General features: G+C 37.4%; 2 protein-coding genes across 5 annotated transcripts in view; one reads left to right on the top strand and one right to left on the bottom strand.

The window, feature by feature from the left end:
• The window catches only part of NT5DC1 (5'-nucleotidase domain containing 1), a 127,716-nt gene that overhangs the window by 90,376 nt on the left and 13,174 nt on the right, over nt 1-24,166 (bottom strand). For 3 of the 4 annotated variants that reach the window (XM_032651194.1, XM_032651196.1, XM_032651197.1), the window contains exons 5-6: nt 22,179-22,258; nt 20,691-20,775 (exon numbers count right to left, since the gene is read on the bottom strand). In XM_032651194.1, the coding sequence (XP_032507085.1) occupies nt 20,691-20,775; nt 22,179-22,258 (165 nt within the window). The remainder of the gene's footprint in view (nt 1-20,690; nt 20,776-22,178; nt 22,259-24,166) is intronic. The other variant, XM_032651195.1, reaches the window with a different exon arrangement.
• COL10A1 (collagen type X alpha 1 chain) lies at nt 11,851-18,636 on the top strand. Its single transcript, XM_032651192.1, has 3 exons — nt 11,851-11,921; nt 12,434-12,599; nt 16,749-18,636. The coding sequence occupies exons 2-3, from the start codon at nt 12,449-12,451 to the stop codon at nt 18,608-18,610; spliced, it is 2,013 nt and encodes a 670-aa protein (XP_032507083.1). The 5' UTR covers nt 11,851-11,921; nt 12,434-12,448; the 3' UTR covers nt 18,611-18,636.

Here is a 24,166-nt window from a genome sequence, read left to right on the forward strand (position 1 = left end):
TTTAAGTCTTTAAGTTAATCACTCACAAATTGTTACTAGTAGACTGAGCACTTTTCCCCTCACCAAAAAACATACAGTATTTCGTAAGGTTGGTTGTTTCCCACAGGCCACAAAACTCTTAACATTTCCCCCTTAAATTCTCCTACCAGAATTTTTGCCAAATAATTCTTTTCTCATTATACCTGTATTTTTTTATAGTAGTGCTACATAAGCATACATCTATTTTTTGTAACTGTACTATTTTATCTGTCATCTATGATCAATATGCCTTTTACTAAATTAATCTTTAAAAGCTTTTCTTGGTTACAATACACAAATCCTACTGGCTGCAAAGCTAAAAAGCAATTATAAACTAAATTTACCAATGTGAGAAAGAAAGGTTTATGGGGAAATCAAGCGAAAAGTAGAACTGGAGACAAAACAGAAAATATCCCAATATCTACTCTTACTCTCTTAACATCATATTTGCAGTCAGGTGCAATTCCCCATCATTTTTACCTCAGCCTAAATAAAATATTTTATACAAATATGAAGATCAAAAAATGAAATTCTAAACGTATCCCATTAGAGTATGTAAATTAGTGTACTCTTTACAAAACCAAGCATAGATTCTAATGCTACTCCACCAGCCCCACTCAAAAATTATATCTAAATATTAAACACAAATAGTGAAACTGCTATGAACTCAAAATTAAGAAGAGGTATTATATCAATGAAACTGTATACTGGAATACAACTTTCTATATACATAATAATGGACTTACCTAAATTTGAAGAAAAAAAGATTATTTGATGAGCATGTTAGTCCCAGTTCAAATAGGGTAATACTAAATTTAAAATGTATTTTAAGGTTCCTGGCGCCAATACAATCACATGACACTTGAGTTCTTTATGTTGTATTTGACAACTCAGAAATAATTTTTCCATTTGAAGGGCAGGAGTAGTGAACTAAAGACAGGACTTCGGTTAAGCTTTAGCTCAGAGTTGAGTTATTCTGAGCATATTAAATCTAAAGAAATAACAGCATTTGAAGAAGTAGGTCAGCGGTCACCTAGGATATATCAACAAGAGAATTCAAATAGTAAGTCAATTCATAAAAAGCTCTCTGCCTTTTCTTTCTTTCTTTTTTTTTTTTTTTTGCAGTACGTGGGCCTCTCACTGTTGTGGCCTCTCCCGTTGCGGAGCACAGGCTCCGGACGCACAGGCTCAGTGGCCATGGCTCACGAGCCCAGCCGCTCCGCGGCATGTGGGATCTTCCCGGACCGGGGCACGAACCCGCGTCCCCTTCATCGGCAGGCGGACTCTCAACCACTGTGCCACAAGGGAAGCCCTCTCTGCCTTTTCTTTTAAAAACCATCAAACTCTCTGAAGTTGAGAATCCCACACTAAGGTTTCCCCATTTAGGGATCTCTTTTTACAGAACAAAAAGCCCTCACAACTTTTACTACAGCTTATCCATTGTTAGGATTAAAATATTAGTAATAATTCAAACATCTCCCAAAACATTGAGAATTTTTTAGTAATGCCACTCTGCCTTTCAACCATTATAAAAGACCATGATGGGCTAAAAATAACCATATTAGACACTTCTTCAGGATAAAAGCAAACATATTAACATTAGCACTATTTGCTTTTTAATTAGCAAATTCTAAACTAACCAATTCTAGAACTGAAACAACATGCTCTTTCAATGGCAAAGAATGAAAACAGTTTCCTTAAATTTGAGAAGCTGATCTGGAAAGCAAGCATAATGAGATTACACTGTCATACAAATTCTTGACAAAGAAAAGCCAACACAGTAGTTGTGAATTAAACAGTGCTATACTTAAAATTATACTGGGTCCCTTGTAAATCCTTAAGAAATATATCCATAGACAATAATAACTTTACCATCACCTACTGTGTGATCCTGGCTAGGATGCTTAACCTCTCTGGGCCTCAATTCTTCATGTCTAAAGATGGGGATAATAATAGTACCTACTTCATGGGGCTGCTACAAGGAGTAAATGAGATAAATAATGCAAAGTTCTTAGAACTGTATCTAGCACATGATAAAAGCTTAATATATGTTAGCTATTCAGATGGACACTTTCTAACAGATTTCAAAATTCTAAAAGACACTTGATCCTCCATACAAATTTCAGGAGCAGTAAATAAGAGTATTTGTAAAAACATGACCAGGGATGAGCGCAGAGCTAAAGCAGTGCCTGAAGCATAGCTAAAAAATATCTTTCAACTGAATTAAAGTATAATGAAGCTAGAGTAAATATTAAGTATAACTTGTGGAAAATATGTTTGGTAATATGTTATATTACCAAAATTATATTACATTGTTCATTAAATAATGGAGTGATACATTACCTATGGTTTTAATGGAAAAAAGTGAATTCTGCTCAAACATACCTTTGCTAAATACAGGTGTGTGTGTGCATGTGTGTGTGTTATTGCTACCCAGAGGACTTAATTAGAGTCATAAAAAAATGGGTTTATGTCCGCTTCAGACAAAACTTAAATATCAGTTTCTGGTACTTACTAAGATTAGCATTTCTTGCAGCTCAAATATTCATTTTTTTGTGATACTGAATGTGATTCTCCAATTTTTCATCTTATAAACTCTAATGTTCTAAAATATCTATCCACTGCCCACCTTCCAAATAATAACTTATTTTCCCTTTAAAGGTCACATATTTCCATTCAGGAGAGAAGATGCTAACAGGTAGTTTGGGCAGGGAACGAATTAATAAATGCTGTCAGTAGTCTATGAGCCCAATTGTATTTCCTGGCATATGTGTTTAATAGTGAGGATTTGAATGAACGGATATATCAACAAGTAAATGAGGTATGGATGGGTGAAGAAATTTGGAAAATGAAGCACAGGCTTGTCTAAAAAGTTATTCGTTGCTCTAAAAGTGTACAGTTCGAGTTTCTGAGACATTTAAAGAAATCCCTTTAAATTCTCGAGAGTATGGGCTCCTCTTTTTTTTCTTTCTCTCTCCATTCAGCCCCTCTCCTGACCTATCCACTTAACTCTACACCTCCAACCATGGCTACCTTGAGAAACACTGTCTTTGGAAAATCTTACTCTGAAATTCTAACTCGATTACCAACAGGACACTGGAAGGTACACAGTCACTAGAACAGGAGCCACAGTCTCTTTTGTGAAATGGCTTTGGAAGCAGTTGTTGATCCTGTGACTTCTCCAAGAATTCCGAGTTATTTTAAGGTAAGACACAGACTGAAAATACCCCAATTGAAACCAACACTGCGCAAAAGGACCCACCCCTGAGTGCCCACAAGTGTGAGGCAAAATGCCCACACTCAATAAATACTGAAACCTGGTCTCCTAAAGCTCTTCATTCATTCATTCAGCAAATATTTACAAGGTCCATGCTTTGTACTAGGCACTACCTGTACAGAGAGGAGTTTCAGTGGTAAATAACCAACAGTCCTTGAATTATATTCAGGAACAATTAAAAAGTGTGATAAGAGGACACCATTGATGATTTGAAAGATGGTTTCACGCCAGAATCCACGACTTCTGCATTCTGAAGAAGCCAGAGTGTTTGATATCTGTCTCCTCCATTTCACTAAGATCACCAGTAGCAGGTTAGCAGCATCTAACCCAGCAAATGGCACACAGTAGAGACTCAAAGTTTGGCAAACATTTGGGAAGACTGGCGCTATAAAGAGATTCAAGTATAACGTCAGAGGTGTACACTCCTTCAACATCATGGTGGTCATCACCATCACTCACATTTACTGAGCATTCCCCGACACTGTTCTACCACTTCACATATATCTTATTTCATCTTCCAAGGTTCCTAACAAATAAAAATAAGAGAAAACAGGACAGGACCATAGCATGTCTACATTTCAGTCTTACTGGTATCAGAAGTGGCAAGATTTATTCTGACATAGGTGATTAAAGATAATTGATAGAAGCTTAGCACTAAACAGATCATTTGTGGGGAAAATACCACTGTTAATAGTTATTATACCTCCGTGGTGTATAAATTGTATTTTCTATTTCCTACATTTTCTCTAAGTAGTAATTACTTTAAAAATCTGAAAGCAAGTAAGCAGACTTCAGGGATTTTACTAATGAGGAAACCAGGTGTAAGAAGGCAGGAGCCAGAGATGGCAGGAAGAGTAACCCTTTAGCACTGGTCCACAGTCAGGGGCAGAGGTCTGCTGGCCAGGTAACAGTTGATTGATTAAAGGTAAGCAGACTGGGGCCCAGCATTACTTAAACTAAAAACACCAGGATGTATTTTAATTGTTAATATGAGTAAGTTACACAGCTATAGGGCATCAGTCTTGAAGGAAGGTTTCTTGGTGGTCTGGTTGCCACCCACAGAAACTGTGCTTCATACCCTCTAGGTAGGTAGTGATCGTGGAGTTGTTCTATGTATTATAATAAGCAGGGGGGCAAAGAGATTTAAATAAAAAGCATGACTACTCCAATTAATACTTTAATTCTCTAATTTCTCCTTGCAACTTAGCAGACTGCACATGAAAACTGAACTTGTTAATAAAGTAGGAATGTGTTTGAACGGCCGAGACTCTGCTGGATGGCCAAGATCCTTGAATACCTTAGGTCAAAGAGCCAAGAAGCTCTCTCTATTTTTTTTTATTCTTTTTTTATTTTATTTTTTTTGTGGTACGCGGGCCTCTCACTGCTGTGGCCTCTCCCGTTGTGGAGCACAGGCTCCAGACGCGCAGGCTCAGCGGCCATGGCTCACGGGCCCAGCCACTCTGCGGCATGTGGGATCTTCCCGGACCGGGGCAAGAACCCGTGTCCCCTGCATCGGCAGGCGGACTCTCAACTACTGCGCCACCAGGGAAGCCCCCATATTAGTCATTTCTAACCGAGATTACTATGCTAGGTGGTGGTGGAAGCTGTGGGCCTCCAAGTGCCCTAACTAAATTTCTGGGCACCTTCCTCATTTCCGCTGTTAAAGACTGAAGGATGATTGGAACAGGAAAGTCAGTATCCTGCTAGGGTAAGGAGATGAACACATCAGCTTAGTCTGTGGAGTTTTCCTTCAATGGGCTCCCTCACCAAGAGGTCTTTACTTCATAAATTTAACACAATTAAACATTAGGGAATGAGACATTTGTAACAGAGGAACTAGTTTCCTCCTCTGAAGAATGAAATGATTGATCCAGATAACCTTTAATGTTCCTTAGAGCTCCAAGTCTGAAAGAACAATAACATTCTGAATCAACAGTTTATGTACCTTAAGAGAAAATTTTAAATGTTAAAAAAACCCTCATGGGTAAACTAAACTGGGAAAAACATATGCAAACTATACCATAAAAAAGAGGTTTGTTTATAGGATACAGAACACTTCTAGGAGGAGTAGGCTAGAAATAAAGTCTTAACTATATGAAAAGATGCTCAACCACACGCTTAGTAAGAGGAATGAAAATAACAAGTAGACCAAGATTCCAATTTTCACTCTAAAATGAGCAAAAATCTAAATGTTCAACAAAAATGAGCAAAAATCTGAAAATTCAACAAAATCTAAACAACACATCCTGTTGGCAAGGCTGCAGGGACAGGCACTTTCACATAGTGCTGGTGGAAATGCAAAATGATACAACACCTATGGAGGGAGATTTAATAATATGTAACAAAATCATATATGTATTTACCTTTTGACTCATGAATCCAAGAATCTCTCCCAAAGATTCAGGCAAACATATATATGTGTATGTGTGTGTGTGTGTGCGTCTACACATATATATACACAAAGTAGAAGCAACTGCATTAGCAAAAAAGAGGAAATAACACAGATGCCCATCAATAGGGAAATGATTGAAAATACTATAGTATATTCATATAATAGAGTACTACGCAGCTGTAGAAAGGAATGTGGACCATCTTTCTGTAACGTTAGTCAATGATCTTCAAGATAAACTGTTACATTAAAAAAGGTTAAATAAAGTATATATATTAGGATGTGACTTATCAAAGAAATTGGAAGGGGATATGAATGAGTACCTATTTTTATTTATTTATTTATTTATTTTTGTGGTACGCGGGCCTCTCACTGCTGCGGCCTCTCCTGCTGTGGAGCACAGCCTCTGGACACGCAGGCTCAGCGGCCATGGCTCACGGGCCCAGCTGCTCCGCAGCATGTGGGATCTTCCCGGACTGGGGCACGAACCCATGTCCCCTGCATCAGCAGGCGGACTCTCAACCACTGTGCCACCAGGGAAGCCCGAGTACTTATTTTTAAAAACAATTGAAAGATAAACCAAAAACTTTTTTTTTAAAAAAAGCTTACTTACAGAAGGAAGGTGAAACACAGGGTGGGTAATAGGTCAGTAATGGAGACCAGATTTCTCTGAATATTCCTTGTTTTGTAAATTTGACTTGGGAAATATGTAATGCATATCAGAGCTGGCTTGTACTGGCTCTTGGTAAAGGTTCAGGTGTTTTGTGAGCTGGTTGTCTTTACCCTTGTAGTTTGCAATTGGCCATGGTGGGAGTATCTACACCATTGATTACAGCACACAGACCTCCCTAACCCCCAAGAAACATTTATCAGCACACTACAGGAACTTTAGGAAATTACCAAACAAAATTAAATTTTAAAAGAGCATTCCTAAAAATTGAAAGCAAAACAAAACAAACCTAACAGTGAATTGACTGGGTAGCATCACTACATTGAAATGAGACATTTCAAGGGACCATAAGGCACAGTGATTTGACTATACAGCTATAGTGGAAATATCAAAAGAATTAAAAAATAATCCTAAACCTTTTTCAATACTGTGGTGTGAATGTTGGTATTGTCATTCTAAGAAGTCAAAGTGTTAAGGAATAAAAAGCAAATAAATAACTACATTGCTGTCATGAGAATGAGATTTTTAGTGTAGTACTAAGGAGCTAGAAATACAGGTTGCAGGTCACTAAGAAAACACCCTGTGGTCCTCAATCTGAATTAGATGTATTAGTATGAAGTTATGATGTCTAATATTTAATTAACATTACATGAATGAATCCCCTAGCTCTCTCCACTAAAAAAGCCCAGAAACAATCATCGAACCAGGAACAATGCACACCCTTAGGACCCAGGCACCCAGATTGTGGTCTCCAACTTCTATTTCCCACAAAAGGAACCAAGACTCCCCAATTACAGCTCTGGGTCAGGGCAAGTACAAAATATTGGACGGAAGAAGCTATAAAAGACTCCTCGATCATACCAAAAGGATTCAGAAGCCAACATGAAAAGGTTCCTGCTGACCAAAGATGGAGGAAAAATCTGAGCAATAATAAGAATAACAAGTGCCATGGACTGAAAAACATAAAATGCATTTAAATCCATGAGTTTATAGTGATACTCAAACACCTCACTGTGCCACCTCTGAAGAATGCTAGGAAATATGCTTATTGTTTTATACACTGGTAAAGGTATCTATCCTGCTTTTTCTATACAAAATGTACTTCAGGGTAACCAAATAGTTGGAGTATTTTTCTTTACAGAAGTATTCTAGCTAATAAGCAAAGGAGCAATGGTAGAATTAAGTTACCTAGGTAATGATCATTCCTAGTAATATCACAAAGAGAAACAACCAGCAATAATAGGTCTCCTGGTTGAAATACACCATACCACTGTCTATAAAGTATTCTTGGCCAAAAAGTATTTGTGTGTGTGTGTCTCAAGCCTGAATCAGATTAAACCTCTAGATCTAACTACCAATTTACAGGAAAAACAGGATACAGAGAAGCATATTAAGTGACAACAAAATCCACATTGTAGGAAACTGTACAGGAAAGATGACCCAGTTTCTCAACAAATAAGCTGTAAAGGGAGAAAAGAGACATGGATAAGAAACCTACATTAACAGGGACTTATCAATTAGAGGAAATTCATGAATTTAAGTTGAACAAACAATAAACAATCAGTAAAAAAGTATGAATATGTATGTATGCTACACATGTGCTTGTATATCTCTACATATGTTTGTGAGTATATATGTGTATATACGTGTGTGTATATACACTTACGTGTGTGTGTGTACACACACAGTTGGGGAAATCTGAAGTGAACTAAAGCATCTGATAAAATTAAGAAATAACTAATTTTTTATGTTTGATGAAGATACTATTTTAAAGAAAAAGAACTTATCTTCTGGAGAAATATACTGAAATTTCACAGGTGAATTGGTACAATATATGGGATTTAAAAATATGGGGGGTGATGAATGGAAGAAGGATTGAGTGACAGTGACTTGAGATTAGTTTAAGTTGGGTAGTGGGCACAAAGGCATTCACTGTAACCATTCTCTCTACTTCTATGGATAAGACTAAATTTTTCTATAGTAAAGTTAAAAACCATATGAACAAAAACAACAAAAATTATGTAACTAATATGAACAAGCTGGTAACAGAACACTGATAGCAGACTAAGACATTCCAACTTCGAAGTCCCTCATGATCACCTGAGAAGCTTTTTCCAAATATCGTCTCTGAACCACCATGATCTTAATGAACCCCAAAGACAGAAGGAACTGTGTCATGTACCCCAGGACTGTGGAAAGAAGGTTGAGAACCACTGTTTAAACACTGTAAGGGGGGGGGGGGCGGCTGTACATCATTCGTCCAGTTTTTTATCTCCATGCCTGACATGCAGAAGGTACTCAAGAAATATTTGGTGAATTAATGATACCCTGGGAAGTGAAAATGAACATGCGAGCTTAATAGCAGCTAAATGCTAGATGTGCAAAAAAACACTGATATTTGATATTAAAAAACCACTTAGGTTACTGAGCTTAAAGAGCATGACTTTCTGTTCTTTAATTAGAATGGGTTTCCATCATACAGCCACAGACTAGTCACTTCCAACAGCTACAAGTAAACTCTTAGGATAAAAATAGTTTTAAATACACAATTGGGTGGGGTGAGGCTAGCAAATATTCTGATTCTACAATCTGTTTTGGACAAGACAGTGTTTCTTATGTGACTAACAAAGCAAACAGTAGTCAGATTCCCTGTGCTGAAATAAGTACACTATTTGCAAAAAGGGTTGAGCATCCAAGGCTTATTCAATAAAGACACCACATTTTCCAATGTTAAATGGGAATATAGAATAACAAATACCCACATATATTTACATACCCCCCAAAGAAGGCATATGACCACTTGGTATGGATTTTGTCTCGTAATTACTAAATGGAGCCAAGCCCACTGTCTCACCACAGGAAACAGCAAAATACCTCAAGCACAAGAATAATCTAATTTTAAAGCTGGGAGGAGTTTAGAAACCTAATACAACCTTTTCATTGTGTTGAGAAAAAACAGACACCTAGAGAGGTTAAGGTGAAAAGTTCTGGAAATAGAGTAACCACAGAGGAACACTTGGTCTACACAGGTGCACAGAATGAAGGGCCAAGAATTAATCTTTGAACTTTCACATGTGTGATGTCTAACAGGGTATCAGTCTCAATTACAAACAAATAAGTGTATGCGTGTGTCACCATATATACACACAAAAATACTAGAATATGCACTTCTAATAAATACTTTTAAAACAAATTCTACAGCCTAATATTCAAGGGCATCCATAATGTTACCTCACCTACTTTTTCAAAATCTTTTCCAAATGAACCATAGTAGATAGAAGGCAGCCACTTCTCTCACTTATCTTTGTGGTCTCTTACAGATGTAGTAGAGTAATAGTATAATTACAAAAACTATTGCATAGATCATTTTCAATGATGAAAGAATGATCAGAATATACAGAATGTTAAACAACAAGTTCCTACTGTATAGCACAGGGAACCATATTCATTATCTTCTGATAAACCATAATGGAAAAGAATATTTAAAAAGAATGTATATATGTGTATAACTGAATCACTTTGCTGTACAGCAGAAATTAACACAACACTGGAAATCAACTATACTTCAATAAAAAAAGAATGATTAGAAAATATAATCTTTCCAATTCTTCTGTAAATCTGAACTGATATAAAAGCCATATTTCATATATATCTGTGAATATTATATAGAGACATGTAAGACATTGTAAATTTTTAAATATGGCAACCAATAACATTGTAAGTTTTTAAATATGGCAACCAATAAAAGGTTTAAAAGTGAGAGAAGAAAGGAAGGCAGTGAGATGAGTTATCCACTTACATTTCTACAAGGTGCTATACAAGGCTTAGTTCAAAATATATACAGAAAATTATATGCAGGGGAGGAGGAAGGGAAGAAAAAGAACAAACCCTTATTTCACCTACTGGTCAAACATTCAATTACTGATCAATCCTGAATCCATACCACTTTAATTCTGCAGAGATTTTTTAAAAAGACGTATCTATACCTATTATGGAATTTTCCTTCTCACCTACTTTACGTGTACAGTTGATGTGATTTAGCTCCAAAATGATGAAATTTAGTAAGAATCAGAATTTGGCCTCTCAACTTCCTGTTATTAAACTCTTTAGGATCCTGAAAATTGATTTAAAGAGTCTCCTAACATTGTTAAAGAGAATGCTAACCACTGAAAATTACAATGATAACATTTACTTTCATCTTTGGGGGAAAAAACGTTTCTAATCGAGCTGATTCAAGATCCCTGAACGAAACTGCAAGGTAAACCAATAATACTTTTAAAAAGCCAAAAGCAAAGTCTGAAGATTATTTTTCTTATGAAATGAATACAGCAACCTTATTTAAATGGACATGATAGGACCTTATCAAGTTAAGGGTTTTTGTAATCTCCACTGCAACTCTAAAGTAAAACCCAAAATTAAGCAATAAAATCTGAAGCCATTTACTGAACACAGTATAGTGTTGTAAACAATGAATTTAAATCCTTCAGGGTGCAATACAGCAGCTTCCCACTAGCTATCTATTTTACACATGGTAGTGTATATATGTCAATGCTACTCTCTCAATTCATCCCACCCTCCCCTTCCCCCCCGTGTCTACAAGTCCACTCAGCTTGGTGCTCTGTGATGACCTAGAGGGGTGGGATGGGGGTCGGTGGGGGGGGAAGGGAGGCTCAAGAGGGAGGGGATATATGTATACATATAGCTGATTCACTTTGTTCTACAGCAGAAACTAACACAACATTGTAAAGCAATTATACTCCAATAAAAAAAAGTCACACACTCAGAATAATAAATAAATTCAGGGTAATTATTGCTAACTCTACTATCAAATTCATGGATATTTTGCCTCTGTCTAAAAAATTTTAAATACTATGCAAACACTGAAACATTTATATGCTAACAGTTAATATTTCTCTTATTAATGGCTGAGGACTTATATTAAAATTCTGAAATACAGGACTGCATATCTACATTTTCACCCGTGTGTTTCTCTCAAGCCTAAAAATAAGAATTGGAGTAAGCTATTTTCACAAAAATTTAGAAACATTCACGGACACATTAATGGCTTCATATAATAACCGAAGTAAATTTAGATGATGGTTTAAATCCACACTCCCCTCCAAAAGACTTCTTCCCCTACTTTTATATACTACCAAGTATTTTCAACCAACTAACACAAGAATGTGCTTTCTAAAAATATAAAGGGGATAGGGTCATCCCATTATGAACTAACCTAAACATCTGAGTAATAACTTCTAAAATAAAATCACAGAAAAAGATGGTGCATGGTTAAAACTATTAATATATATTTAAGACAAAGAGTTTATTTTTCAATAAGAAAACAAGGAAAAAGAGAGCCCAACCTGATCTTGTATGCCTGCCCAATAGAACTTTCCATCATAATTTGTGCTTTTTACCTCTGGGGCAGGGGGAGGAGCTTAAACTCTGGGTAACCTCATGTAGTAAGAGAAAAGCAACATAAATACTGCATGACAGCTCCCCCCGGGGAACAGAGGAAGGCACAGAGAGCTGGTAAGAAACCAACTCCAGGAACTTCCAGCATCCAGGTAAGTCTATGACTGGTGGACTTCCATGTTAGCTTATTTGGAAACAAGCTTCAATTAATTATTTGTTTTTTGTGATTTAAAAAAATGGCTTTCCACTAAAGTGCACTCAGAAAGTTTAATTTGAATCAGTCTATTAAAAATAGTCCTAATTAAACTATATTTGTAAAAACATGTCCTAATCTGAATTTCAGTGTATTTGAGACTATTGGTAACTTCAGTCTACATCAAAGATCTTGAATTATTTAATACAGACATCCAATTACAGTTTCTGTGTTTCTTTTATTTAAATAACTTTATTTTCACTTGATTACCTGAATGTGGTTTTCAAAAACAACTAAGACATATGCTTGTATAATTAACAAAATTATAACTCTCATTAATTTATGGAATATATTCAGAATATATAGGATAAGGTTAAAAAAAGTAGATAACTATTTAAAGAATTCATCTGTGAAACATCAGAAAAACGAAACAGGTCAGTAATGAAGCTATATGAAATTATTGTTTTTCAGAATCCAACTGAGAACATGCTGCCACAAATAGCCCTTCTGCTGCTAATATCCTTGAACTTGGTCCATGGAGTATTTTATGAGCGATACCAAATACCTACAGGCATAAAAGGCCCACCATCCAACACCAAGACACAATTCTTCATCCCTTATGCCATAAAGAGTAAAGGTAAACTGACCTATATGTTTTGCTCTATTAACTAGTGGGTTTTTGTTTTCTACAATCTTAATGATCTCTTTAACAAAATGTTTTAAATTTTATTTGGCGTTAAATTTATCTTCAAACTCCTCAATTAGCCCAAAAGGATTTATGGAAAAAGTAGGTCTATTCAAGAACATTCATATCCTTCACACAAGTATAGCAGAAAGATATACCTGAAGAATATTAGGAAATTTTAGGTATAGAAATTTTTTCCCTCAATGATGCTTTTGCACAAATAACTACCCATAATCTAGACATATTAATCCAATCAAATTAATGTTTAAGATGTTTTAACTAAAAATAATTGCCAATTATATACAAAAAGAGTAGCAGGTTTATATATCTAAATGCTTACACATATTTACTTTTAAAATTCATTTTGCTAGCTTACAAATACATACAAAATTGAGTCTTAATTATCAAATAAAATGAGATGCTCTCCAAAGAAATTTAATAGGCAAACGAAGCAGCAATTCTCATAATTTTTAAATGCATTTTTGTTAAGTTTAGTAGTTAAGTGCACAGACCTAACTGCTTCAAACTAGCTATGCAACCTTGAGTAAGTTATTTATCCTCTCTGTGCTTTAGTTCCCTCATTTGTATAACAAGGAGCACCTCTTTCAAGGGCTGTTCTGAAACTTAAATGAGTTAATATGTAAAGTGCTTAAGTGTTAGCTATTACTTCTACTACTACTACTACTACTACTACTACTTCTACTTCTCATACTACTTCCATTACTTCTACTTCTATTTCTACTTCTCTCCTCCTCCTCCTCTTACTACTACTATAGTAATGGTGGTGTGCTGGTGGTGTAGCCTTAGACAAGTTTTAACTTTGTTCTTGAATCTATCCTCCACCTGCTCAGCTTTCTTGGCTACTATGAAGAGTACTGATATAATGTATGTAAAGTACTAACAGATCCTCAAAGAAGGGCAACTATCAGGTTTCATATTCACTAATTCCATTTAATAGCTATCTGGCACAAACTGCCCGTTACACTACAGAATTACACCGAGTAATATGAACTGATTGTAGGATTCAAATTTCTTTTCCATAGTATTTTTTCATTATGCTTACATATTTTATACTGTAATTAGCAAATTCAATGTATAGCATTGTCTTTTTAAAAAAGAAAGACGAAATTTTAAATGTTTCTTGAAAGGTAGCTTAATGATCAAAACTAAATGCACAAGTACTCAACAGATTCTCTTGAATGTCTCAAAATACAAATAAAACATAAGAAAGAAAAAAGTTAGGAAAAAAGAATAAAAAATAAGAAAACATGATACTTTACTCGAAGCAACAAATGAAATTTGAAATGCTATGACAAACATACACTCTATGATCACAAATTCAGACTCTTCGTAGCTTACAAGACCATAAGGAACAGTTGTGAATTAAAATAAAATGCACCACCACTTTTAGAAGGTTAAAATATTTTCTATCTTTTCACCATAATGTACGGCATCATTTTTTTTTGTAGAAAAAAATGAAAATGTATATCTTGTTAACAAATGAAAAGTTTAGAAACTGTATTTTAACTATGAAATCCACCTTAGTCTACTTGACAATACAAGGTGGAAACTCAAAAACATTATTATCCACTGGCAGTCAAACGAAGATAAAAGCCCACAATTTACACAAGCAAAACAATGAGTTGATAACAGATGTACAAAGAACTCCTGAGCAATTCCTAGGCACATCTGTTCAAACAGGTTAAAAGAGAACTCAGTCCAAAACACACTAAATTATGCTGCAGAGTTCCACAACTGGTGGACACACAAGTGCCATATTCTGACACAATCAACCACTTTGTGTGCATTTAAGAAACTTCTCTAGTGGGTAATCGTTATTCTTTGAGGATGGTGCCACCCTATCAAGCTACAAACAAGGGCTTGTGTCCCTCAAGGATACAACAGAAATCACATTCTTTCATGTACTGGAGAGGTGGAGAACCTATTAGGGTAACATTCTAAGTGATAGAGATCACTGTCTTTGGAGTTCCAGTCTCAAATGGTGCTCAATGCAGTCATTCTCAGTAAGACTTGCTTGCTTTTCCTCTCTACTTTAACAGTTGAACAGATTTCCAACCAGACCAAGACAATTATTTTTAGTACAGACATGATCTTTATAAGATTCTGAAGCAAACCCCAATTTGATATGGTGTGCATTTTTAAAAATGTCCTATTTTATTCCAAATCATTAAAAGAAATCCTTTACTTATTCATTTATCCTATTTGCAATGTATCAATGCTCATTTATACATACAGACATATCATATATGTACACTAAAGTCAACCAACAATACATGTGTAAACACATGGAAATCTCTTCCATAAATTAATTTTTTCGTAGTCTTTTTCCTGATGTCATTTTCTTACAATCTATGAGTAAATAAAACTCCACACATTTGTTTGCAAATGAAATATAACTTCTAGTTAGTACAAAATATAAAGATACCCAAATGAATTTCCTATTTCAGTATATCTGTTTTAATGATTCTGCTCTGTATTTTGTTTCATTTGTTATCAAATGTTTTTCAAATATCATGAACACCTCTACCCAAGAGTATAATATTCTCAACTACTGTTGGCTGACTACTTCTTACATGCCAGTTAATTAATATGAAAGATTTTAAATGTGCCAACAACTAATAGTTAAAAGAAACTATATCCATGAAAATACATTTTCAAAGGCAATTTACAATTCAATTCATTTAATATCAATTCCATTTTAGTCTTCATTTTGATATTTAAAGCCATTAAAGATTTAGTTAAATGGAGTTTAAGCATATTAATACTTTCTGTACAAAAAAGATGTAGCTCAAAAATCACAGTTATAAGTCATTTTCACGGTTTTGACCAAACTATTTGACTACTGCGACATCTACTAAAACTATCATTACTATGAACTGTTTTCTGACAACATAAGAATCTAAATAGTATACACAGGCATTCTAACTATATTTCTGAAAATTTATTAAACATTAAATTAATTTTAATATAAATCCTGCAAGTAGATATTTAGAAACATAAGCAATTTCATTACCATCTTTGCTAGCTATCAAAGAATTTCTCTGAGAAAAAAAAGACTATTTTATCTAGAGGCTTATGATAATGCTGCCTAAAGATTCTTTGACATAGTAACGCTTCCGTAATGGTATATCCTAATGCCAGCAATGTCTGTTACATCCCACCTTAGACTGACTAAAACTAAAACCCTGGACACCTCTTAAAGCACTTATCAGATAGACACTTGTTTTATTCTCTTTGTGATTAAAGCTCTTATAGGAGGTGTTTTGAGCTTTTCCTATACTTGTCGCTCAATAGCATGCTTCGCATCACAGGCACTGAATAAGTAATTTTTTAGTTTAAATTTATTATATCAGTATAAGTACTTAGCTCAAATGAACCCACAGACTATGAAATCAACAATATTTGCATTAACCAAAGAAAACTTTATAAAGTAGCGCTTTAACACTACTGTATGTAAGTTGCCCATTAATTCTCTAATTCCTTGTTTCAATGTTAAGTCAATGATGGAGAATGTACGAGCTCACGGTATGTACTGAGGTTAAAAAAAAAAAAAAAGTCATCCTAAATCTAAACTGTTCAGTAGGGTCATGGCAGACGTAAATTAAAACAGACTGCATCTGTCCCTTATCTTATAGGATAGCTTTTTTGAGGGAAAGTTGTTATAGTTCTTAAACTTGTTCCCATTTATTCTGTACTTGCCTTTTCCTTCTTTATCTGTCAAATGCCTTTTTTTCCCCCTTCCTTTCTAGGTAGATGATTTTCCTAAAATAAATGTGATAAATTTACCTCCAACGCACTCTTATTCTAAATGAATTCTTCAATCCCAGCTTATTTTCATGGATCGTTAGGATGCAATGGAAGTACCACGGTAGCCATGATCTTGTGAAATCATCTTCTCTAGCAGTGTTTTTTAAAACAATACAAAATGTACTGTCAAACCATTTAAGACCAGTCTTCCAAAATGGTCTGACTGATACTGCAATGTCCTGTCCTCATTTATATTTTGAGAAGCAATGATTCCTTAGCATTACTAACCACCCCCAACCCGGACCCGGTATGTGTACTGGGCATGTCTTGTAGGTATATCAGTAAGAGGAGAGGAAGGTATTCCTGGTCCACCAGGCCCTGCTGGACCTCGAGGGCACCCAGGTCCATCTGGGCCACCAGGAAAACCAGGCTATGGAAGTCCTGGACCCCAAGGAGAGCCAGGGTTGCCAGGACCGCCGGGACCATCAGCCACTGGGAAGCCAGGTCTGCCAGGACTCCCAGGAAAACCAGGGAAGAGAGGACCATACGGACCAAAGGGAGATATTGGACCAGCTGGTTTACCAGGACTACGGGGCCCGCCAGGGCCACCTGGAATTCCCGGCCCAGCTGGAATTTCTGTTTCAGGAAAACCTGGGCCACAGGGACCTCCAGGAGCCCAGGGACCCAGAGGCTTTCCTGGAGAAAAGGGTGCACCAGGAGTCCCTGGTATGAATGGACAGAAAGGGGAAACGGGATATGGTGCTCCTGGCCACCCTGGTGACAGGGGCCTCCCAGGTCCTCAGGGTCCCATGGGACCACCGGGCCCCCCTGGAGTGGGGAAAAGCGGTAAAAATGGGTTTCCAGGACAGCCAGGTATCAAAGGTGATCGAGGCTTTCCAGGTGAAAGGGGGCCAACTGGCCCACCAGGCCCCCAAGGTCCCCCTGGGGAACAAGGACCAGAAGGTACTGGAAAGCCAGGAGCCCCTGGAGCCCCAGGCCAGCCAGGGGTTCCAGGGACAAAAGGTCACCCTGGGGCTCCAGGAATAGCTGGGCCCCCAGGGGCTCCTGGCTTTGGGAAACCAGGCTTGCCAGGCCTGAAAGGACAAAGAGGACCTGTAGGCCTTCCAGGGGGTCCGGGTGCCAAAGGGGAACAAGGCCCAGCAGGTCATCCTGGGGAACCAGGTCTGACTGGACCCCCTGGGAATATGGGACCCCAAGGACCAAAAGGCATTCCAGGCAACCACGGGATCCCAGGCCCTAAAGGTGAGATGGGGCCAGTCGGGCCTGCAGGATACCCTGGGGCTAAGGGAGAAAGGGGCTCCTCTGGGTTAGATGGAAAACCCGGGTACCCAGGAGAACCGGGTCTCAGTGGTCCCAAGGGTAACCCAGGGTTGCCGGGCCCAAAAGGTGACCCTGGAATTAGAGGACGTCCTGGCCTCCCAGGCCCTGAGGGCCCAACAGGAGCTAAGGGAGTGCCTGGGCACAATGGTGAGGCTGGGCCAAGAGGTGCCCCTGGAACTCCAGGTACCAGAGGTCCCATCGGGCCACCAGGCATTCCAGGATTCCCTGGATCCAAAGGGGATCCAGGAACTCCGGGTCCTCCTGGTCCAGCTGGCATAGCAACTAAAGGTCTCAATGGACCCACTGGGCCACCAGGTCCAAGAGGGCACGCTGGAGAGCCTGGCCTCCCAGGGCGCCCGGGGCCCCCAGGCCCCCCAGGCCAAGCAGTCCTGCCAGAGGGCTTTGTGAAGGCAGGCCAGAGGCCTTTTGTTGGTGCCAACCAGGGAGTAACAGGAATGCCTGTGTCTGCTTTCACTGTTATTCTCTCCAAAGCTTACCCAACTATAGGTACTCCTATCCCATTTGATAAAATTTTATATAACAGGCAACAGCATTATGACCCAAGAACTGGAATCTTTACCTGTAGGATTCCAGGAATATATTACTTCTCCTACCACGTGCATGTGAAAGGGACCCATGCTTGGGTGGGCCTGTATAAGAACGGCACCCCTGTAATGTACACCTATGATGAGTACATCAAAGGCTACCTAGATCAGGCTTCAGGGAGTGCCATAATCGATCTCACAGAAAATGACCAGGTGTGGCTCCAGCTGCCCAACGCAGAGTCGAATGGGCTATACTCCTCTGAGTATGTCCACTCCTCTTTCTCAGGATTCTTAGTGGCTCCAATGTGAGCATATTCCCACCGAGCTAATATGAATCTGCCTGAAAAGGCATTCCCCAACTCCACCCCACCCCACAAAATGCATATGGAGGTAGGCTGAAAAAAAGTGACTAATTTTAGTTTTCCAAAATACAGATTTGAGCTTTCAGACATAGTGTACAATATGTGAAAACCCTCTCGAGTTTCTAGTCAGCAATCCTAAGTCTCTCTAAAGTTTTCTGTGAACTCCTTCAGTATTTAAAAATTCTACCATAAAAGTACTGCTAAGCTAAAAAAATAAAATGATCTTAAAAAACCCTGAAATGTGATTCTAAATCATGTTAAATTTGATTTTAGAAATTCAGCATTTCCTTTTAAAATAAGCCTGTTTCTAACGATTAACAGGAGAATTTCTAGGAAACATTCAGGAGGTGTCATGTATATTTATGGGACTTAAATACTTGAATATCCAAATTTAAAAGACATTGTATACCCTAAGATCTTTCTGATGGCGCATTACTCAAAGGCTTATGTGGTCTCCTTCATCAATATCTATTCAAGTATACAGGTGCATATAGACTTTCTACAGCTCTCATAAAAAACCCAAAATATTATATTAAAAATAATCTGAAATGCAAGGTGCTTTAGTCATGAACCTTTTCAAACTCTTCTGTGGTTGCAGGAAAGCTTTCTGTATACCCTTCACAACTTGGGTAGTGAAGGGTATACAGACGATGTCTATATGAATAGGATAGGTCAAACAAATGATGTCTGACCTATTCTATTTATTTGACAGAAGTGTGATTAATTTGCTTTAATTCCTTATTCAGTCTTATGTAATATGATTTTGTGGGTTTACAGAGCATTAGCATATGTACCTTGGGCCTTCCATTCCAGTGAAATTATAATTGATGTGAAGGATTTCAAAATGTGACTAGAAATGAAACGACGTTATTTATTTATGCTCTGTACTGTATTTTTATGTTGCTGTTTAAAACTTTTAAGCCGTGCCTCACAAAATGTTTTATCTACTCCTTATTTACAATGCAATAAAATAACATGAATAGATTATTATGCTGAATTTATCTGACACCAGCAATTTGCTATTCTCAACCGTTTTTGTAAGGCTTTTCATTTTACAAAGTTAATAAAAAGTAAAACGATAAAGTGGTGGGTAGCTTTTATAGGTGTCATGGTTATGCCCTCCTACCGGAGATGGGCATTCCCACACACCCAAGCACTCAGTGTGGACTGTGAAAAGCTATCAAACAACCATATGTGATCTACAAGCCAGGGTGAAGGGCTGGTGGCTGGGATTAGAAAAGTAAGACAATCACCCAAACGTAGTTATGTTCTTCTGGGAAGGAAAGAAGCAGGCAGGAGAGAAATATGTAGTCTGAACAAATATTCTGTAGTTACTATTTATTGCCTTGACATGTTTTTAGTCATAATATTTAGGATTATTTTGATGGCTTACACTACATTAAAAGGAAGGCAAGCAATTTTTATGTCCATCAAAAGGCAACATTTTTCTCAGCTGAAAAACACTGCTCTTGAGCATCCATCGGTCCATTGACTGAATTAGGGCAGTCTGGTTCAAGTCATCAGGGTAACATACTATAAAGGCATCTCTTAATTCCTTAGAAGCAATCTCTCTGTGTAACCCAAGCAAACCTGTGGATGGAACCGTAAAACCCTAGGCTTGGGTTGGTGATATCTCTGCTCCCATTCTAGGTGAGCCGGTCCTGTTTTTAAGCAATAAGAATAGAATTTTCACTTTCCCTATCTGTCTATAATTACAATACTAACGATTACAAGTGTCACCAACCTTCATTCCCAAGCCAGGAAACAGCAAATTCTGGGGAACCCACAAAATGACCCTACTGGTAAGCATGTAAAAGACGGCATATCTTAGGATACTGGCCATTATGGCCACAAAACAGACATGAATAAAAGAACCTCTTAAAATATAACCAGTATCAACTTTATGGCAATATTTAACACCAAATTAAATCTTAATTAAGGAACACAGAAAAATAGGTAACTTCTAAGTAATTCATTAGATACACAGCATTGAACAAACATCTAAAGTCTCTCTTCACGTTACTCACCTTTAAAAGCTGACATTTTATAATTATGTTGTATACCAGCAACTATGTCCTTCCAAAAATCAAACGGTTTTTGACCATTGTTCTGCTAAAGAAAAAAGAAAATCCAAATGTGATACATGTAGTAATTTTGTTTTTAAGCATAACAGAAAACACCTGACAAACTATAATATCACTGTATTCTAAAATAGGGATTCATGTTTTAGAAAACATAACAGATAAAAACTTCTCATTTTTCTAAATGTGATTTTAGAAAGAAATTTTCCATGAAAATCACTGATACAGAGAGATATATACATGACTAAATATTAATATAACTCACATAACCCAAATAAAATTAAAATTTCCACTCATTATAAAATCTAAACATTATAGAATATTTTTAACACATGAGAAAATCTACAATGTTATAGCCTGTGAGGTACCAGAATGTGTAACTTCATGTACCATGGCATCAGTGGAGCTAAGAGACCTGAAGCCTTAAAACCTCAAAAGCTGGTTACTGTAGAATTCTGTGCACATTTACTTGAGTTTCAGTATAAAAGAGGAGCAAGTCTCTATTATTAAGGAGGTTCCTAATCCAAAATTCAAATCATTTTTACTAAGTTTTTTTTAAACCAGAAAGCAAGTAAACAATTATACAACGTTATAACCCTGTGCTTCCTTGGAAACATTAACCAGTGTCCTTCTATCTAAACAAAGACCAACTACTATATATTATTAAATTATATAAAGTCCAATTTAAAGACTGGTGCATTTGTATATAACCACTATAAAATGAGAAACTGACTCCATCTCATAATAACTTCTATAAGCCAGAACTATTGCTCAACAGAAACTTTCACAAGCATACAAATTAATTCTGATTCAAAAATAAACCATTATCTAGTCCTATCAGAAACACTATCATTGTGATTTTTAAAGACAATATATGCAAAAAGGAAAGTGATTCTGCCATAAAACCATTTTCTGTTCATAGGTCCTAAACTCTAGGTATAAACTGATATAACCAGAGATCTATTTAATCCTGATACATAGGACAAGGAAAAAGTCTATATGCATTAAACTATGCCCAGAATGATGAATTTAAAAATTTCACCTCATTTTTCTGGTTTTATACTATTTACAGTGCTTAAAAGGACACATGGAATTTCCTTAAACTTCTTTTATTTATTTTTAAAAATTCTGCTAATGAAACCAAGAAATATTCTTCCCATATGCAGGTTTGGTATTTTCTTTTTCTAGACTATCGCACCCCCTGCTGCTGAACAGGTTTATCGTTGGTGGGGTCGGGGAGGGAGAAGGGATGGTCGCTATTTAATTTTCCAAAAATATTTTGACCAAATTCTCTATGTTTTTCCTCCTCAGTCACCTCTGAAACCACAAAGAGGAAACTAAGTAAAATCTCAACTCAAAAGACATATATAATTAAGTCCTCTGATTTATAGCTAAATACACTGCACAGTTTCTAAAAAATGAGTCCCCACTCACCTTTGTTAAAGAGTCCACCACTCTGGCACACAAAAGAGCTCCAGGCAGGTCAAAGTAGTTATCATAAAAATAATATTTTCCTAAAAAGAACAAAAATTTAAACTGGGAACAAATTGATGCCTCGTTTATGTGACATACACAGAAACTTGGCTGAAGAGAGACTAGATTTTGGTTTCGCTACTTAAAGCGGCTTTTATTTCAATTCAGAATCACTCCACTACAGCCTATCATCACCTGTTAAAGAAGGCTTCAGCTACAAGGCTACTACAAGAAAGTTAAAAAAGGATATCCATAGTTAAGCACTTTATTAAAAAATATTTATTTTTTTAAATGTGAAAATTAGACCATATCCCAAATATGAAACAGATTATGAAAAAGTCACAATTTAAATTATCAATGTCACTGAATTTCAAAACCATCAACCTGACACTGGAATACCATGAAGTGCTCCACACAATAGTGCCTTTGCAAATCTGTGATCTGGTTCCCTAGAGCCCCGCATTCAATCTTCATACAATTTCAGACAAACTTCAGTACAATGTTAAGAACAGCCAGGGTGAAGAGAAGAATAAAAAAATCAGATCACGTGAGGACACAGTGTGCTTATCTTAGAGAAACTCGGAAGCACAGGCCTGGCACACTCTAGGGTCTCTGGGAGGAGAGGGATTTGATTAATCCTGTTTGGCCCTAGGGTAGAATTACACTTGAGCCCTTCCTTGGCACCGATGTCATTTTTGACTCTGCTGTGCCCGGGCAGACACTTTTGAGGACCCATGTCACATCCCCTTGGTCCGTGGCTGATCCCAGACACAGCTGTGCTAAACAGCAGCATCCTACCTCAAGCTCACCTGTGCCATTCCCTTTCTCTGAGAGCCTCTGGAGCCCACATGGCAAGCCTCAGTCAACAGGGTCAGGAGACAGTGAACAAATGCCCCAGCCTCTTGTCCCTTGGACTGACAGCTCTGAGAGGTGTTCTCTGCACTTCTCCTCAGGAGTCCCGGTGGAATCCAGCTCCTGCTGTTCTTTCCACGTCACACCCTCACAGCTATCTCACTCCCTATCTCACTCCCGCATACTGCGATCAGGAGCAACCGGTCTGCTCTGAGGGGGAACGTAAACTCAGAGTCCTCTAGAGAACCCTCGGTACAAGGAGGAATCCAACAGAACCAATACATGGAGTCAGATTTCAGTTTAATGTTAAGAAAGTACTTTTCAAATGGTCATAATTACTCTTGTGCAGAGTACGGGTAACTGCCTGATTCTGAGTCCCCACTCCTCCCATTTGTAAGCTGTGTATGAGGTTATGCAACACAGCTGCCTTGTTCCTTAGTGTCCACTAAGCACAATGTCCAGCATATTGCAGGCACTCAATAAATGTTTGTTGAATGAATGAATGATCTAAAAATAGAGCGGATTACTGTCAACCCTTGAGCAACATGGGTTTGAACTGCATGAGTCCACTTATACATGTATATTTTTCAATAGTAAATACTACAGCAGTGCGTGATCTGTGATCTGCAGTTGGCTGAATCCACAGACGCAGAACCTCAGATGGGGAGGAACCCCAGGTAGGGAGGGCGACCATAAAGTTATACTCAGATTTTTGACTTCACGAGGGTAAGTGTCCCTAACCCCTGAGTTGTTCAAGAGTCAACTATATTTTGGAATGAAGAAGTGTCACGGGTGAATTAGGAGAAAACTCTCTGCAAGGGCCAGATGTCTAGCCCTTTAAATGCTACTTAATGCCCCTCACGTCTTCATGTCAAATTATTAAGGATATATAAGGAATAAAGTCAAAGTTCTGTTAATTCACAAAATGGTTGCATAGGTTTGTATGTCCTTTCCCTCAGTTAAGAATATTTTGGTTAGCACAGTCTTCCTGTTTTTTACTCTCTCACAGCTGAAATTGTTGTGGGAACATCTCAGATTCATTTTCATTCCCAAGACAGGTTAAGATGTCTTTGTCAGCGTGAGGAAAAGCGGGAATT

The sequence above is a fragment of the Phocoena sinus genome, chromosome 12 (assembly GCF_008692025.1).
Source record: "Phocoena sinus isolate mPhoSin1 chromosome 12, mPhoSin1.pri, whole genome shotgun sequence".
In the NCBI taxonomy this organism is placed as follows: domain Eukaryota; kingdom Metazoa; phylum Chordata; class Mammalia; order Artiodactyla; family Phocoenidae; genus Phocoena; species Phocoena sinus.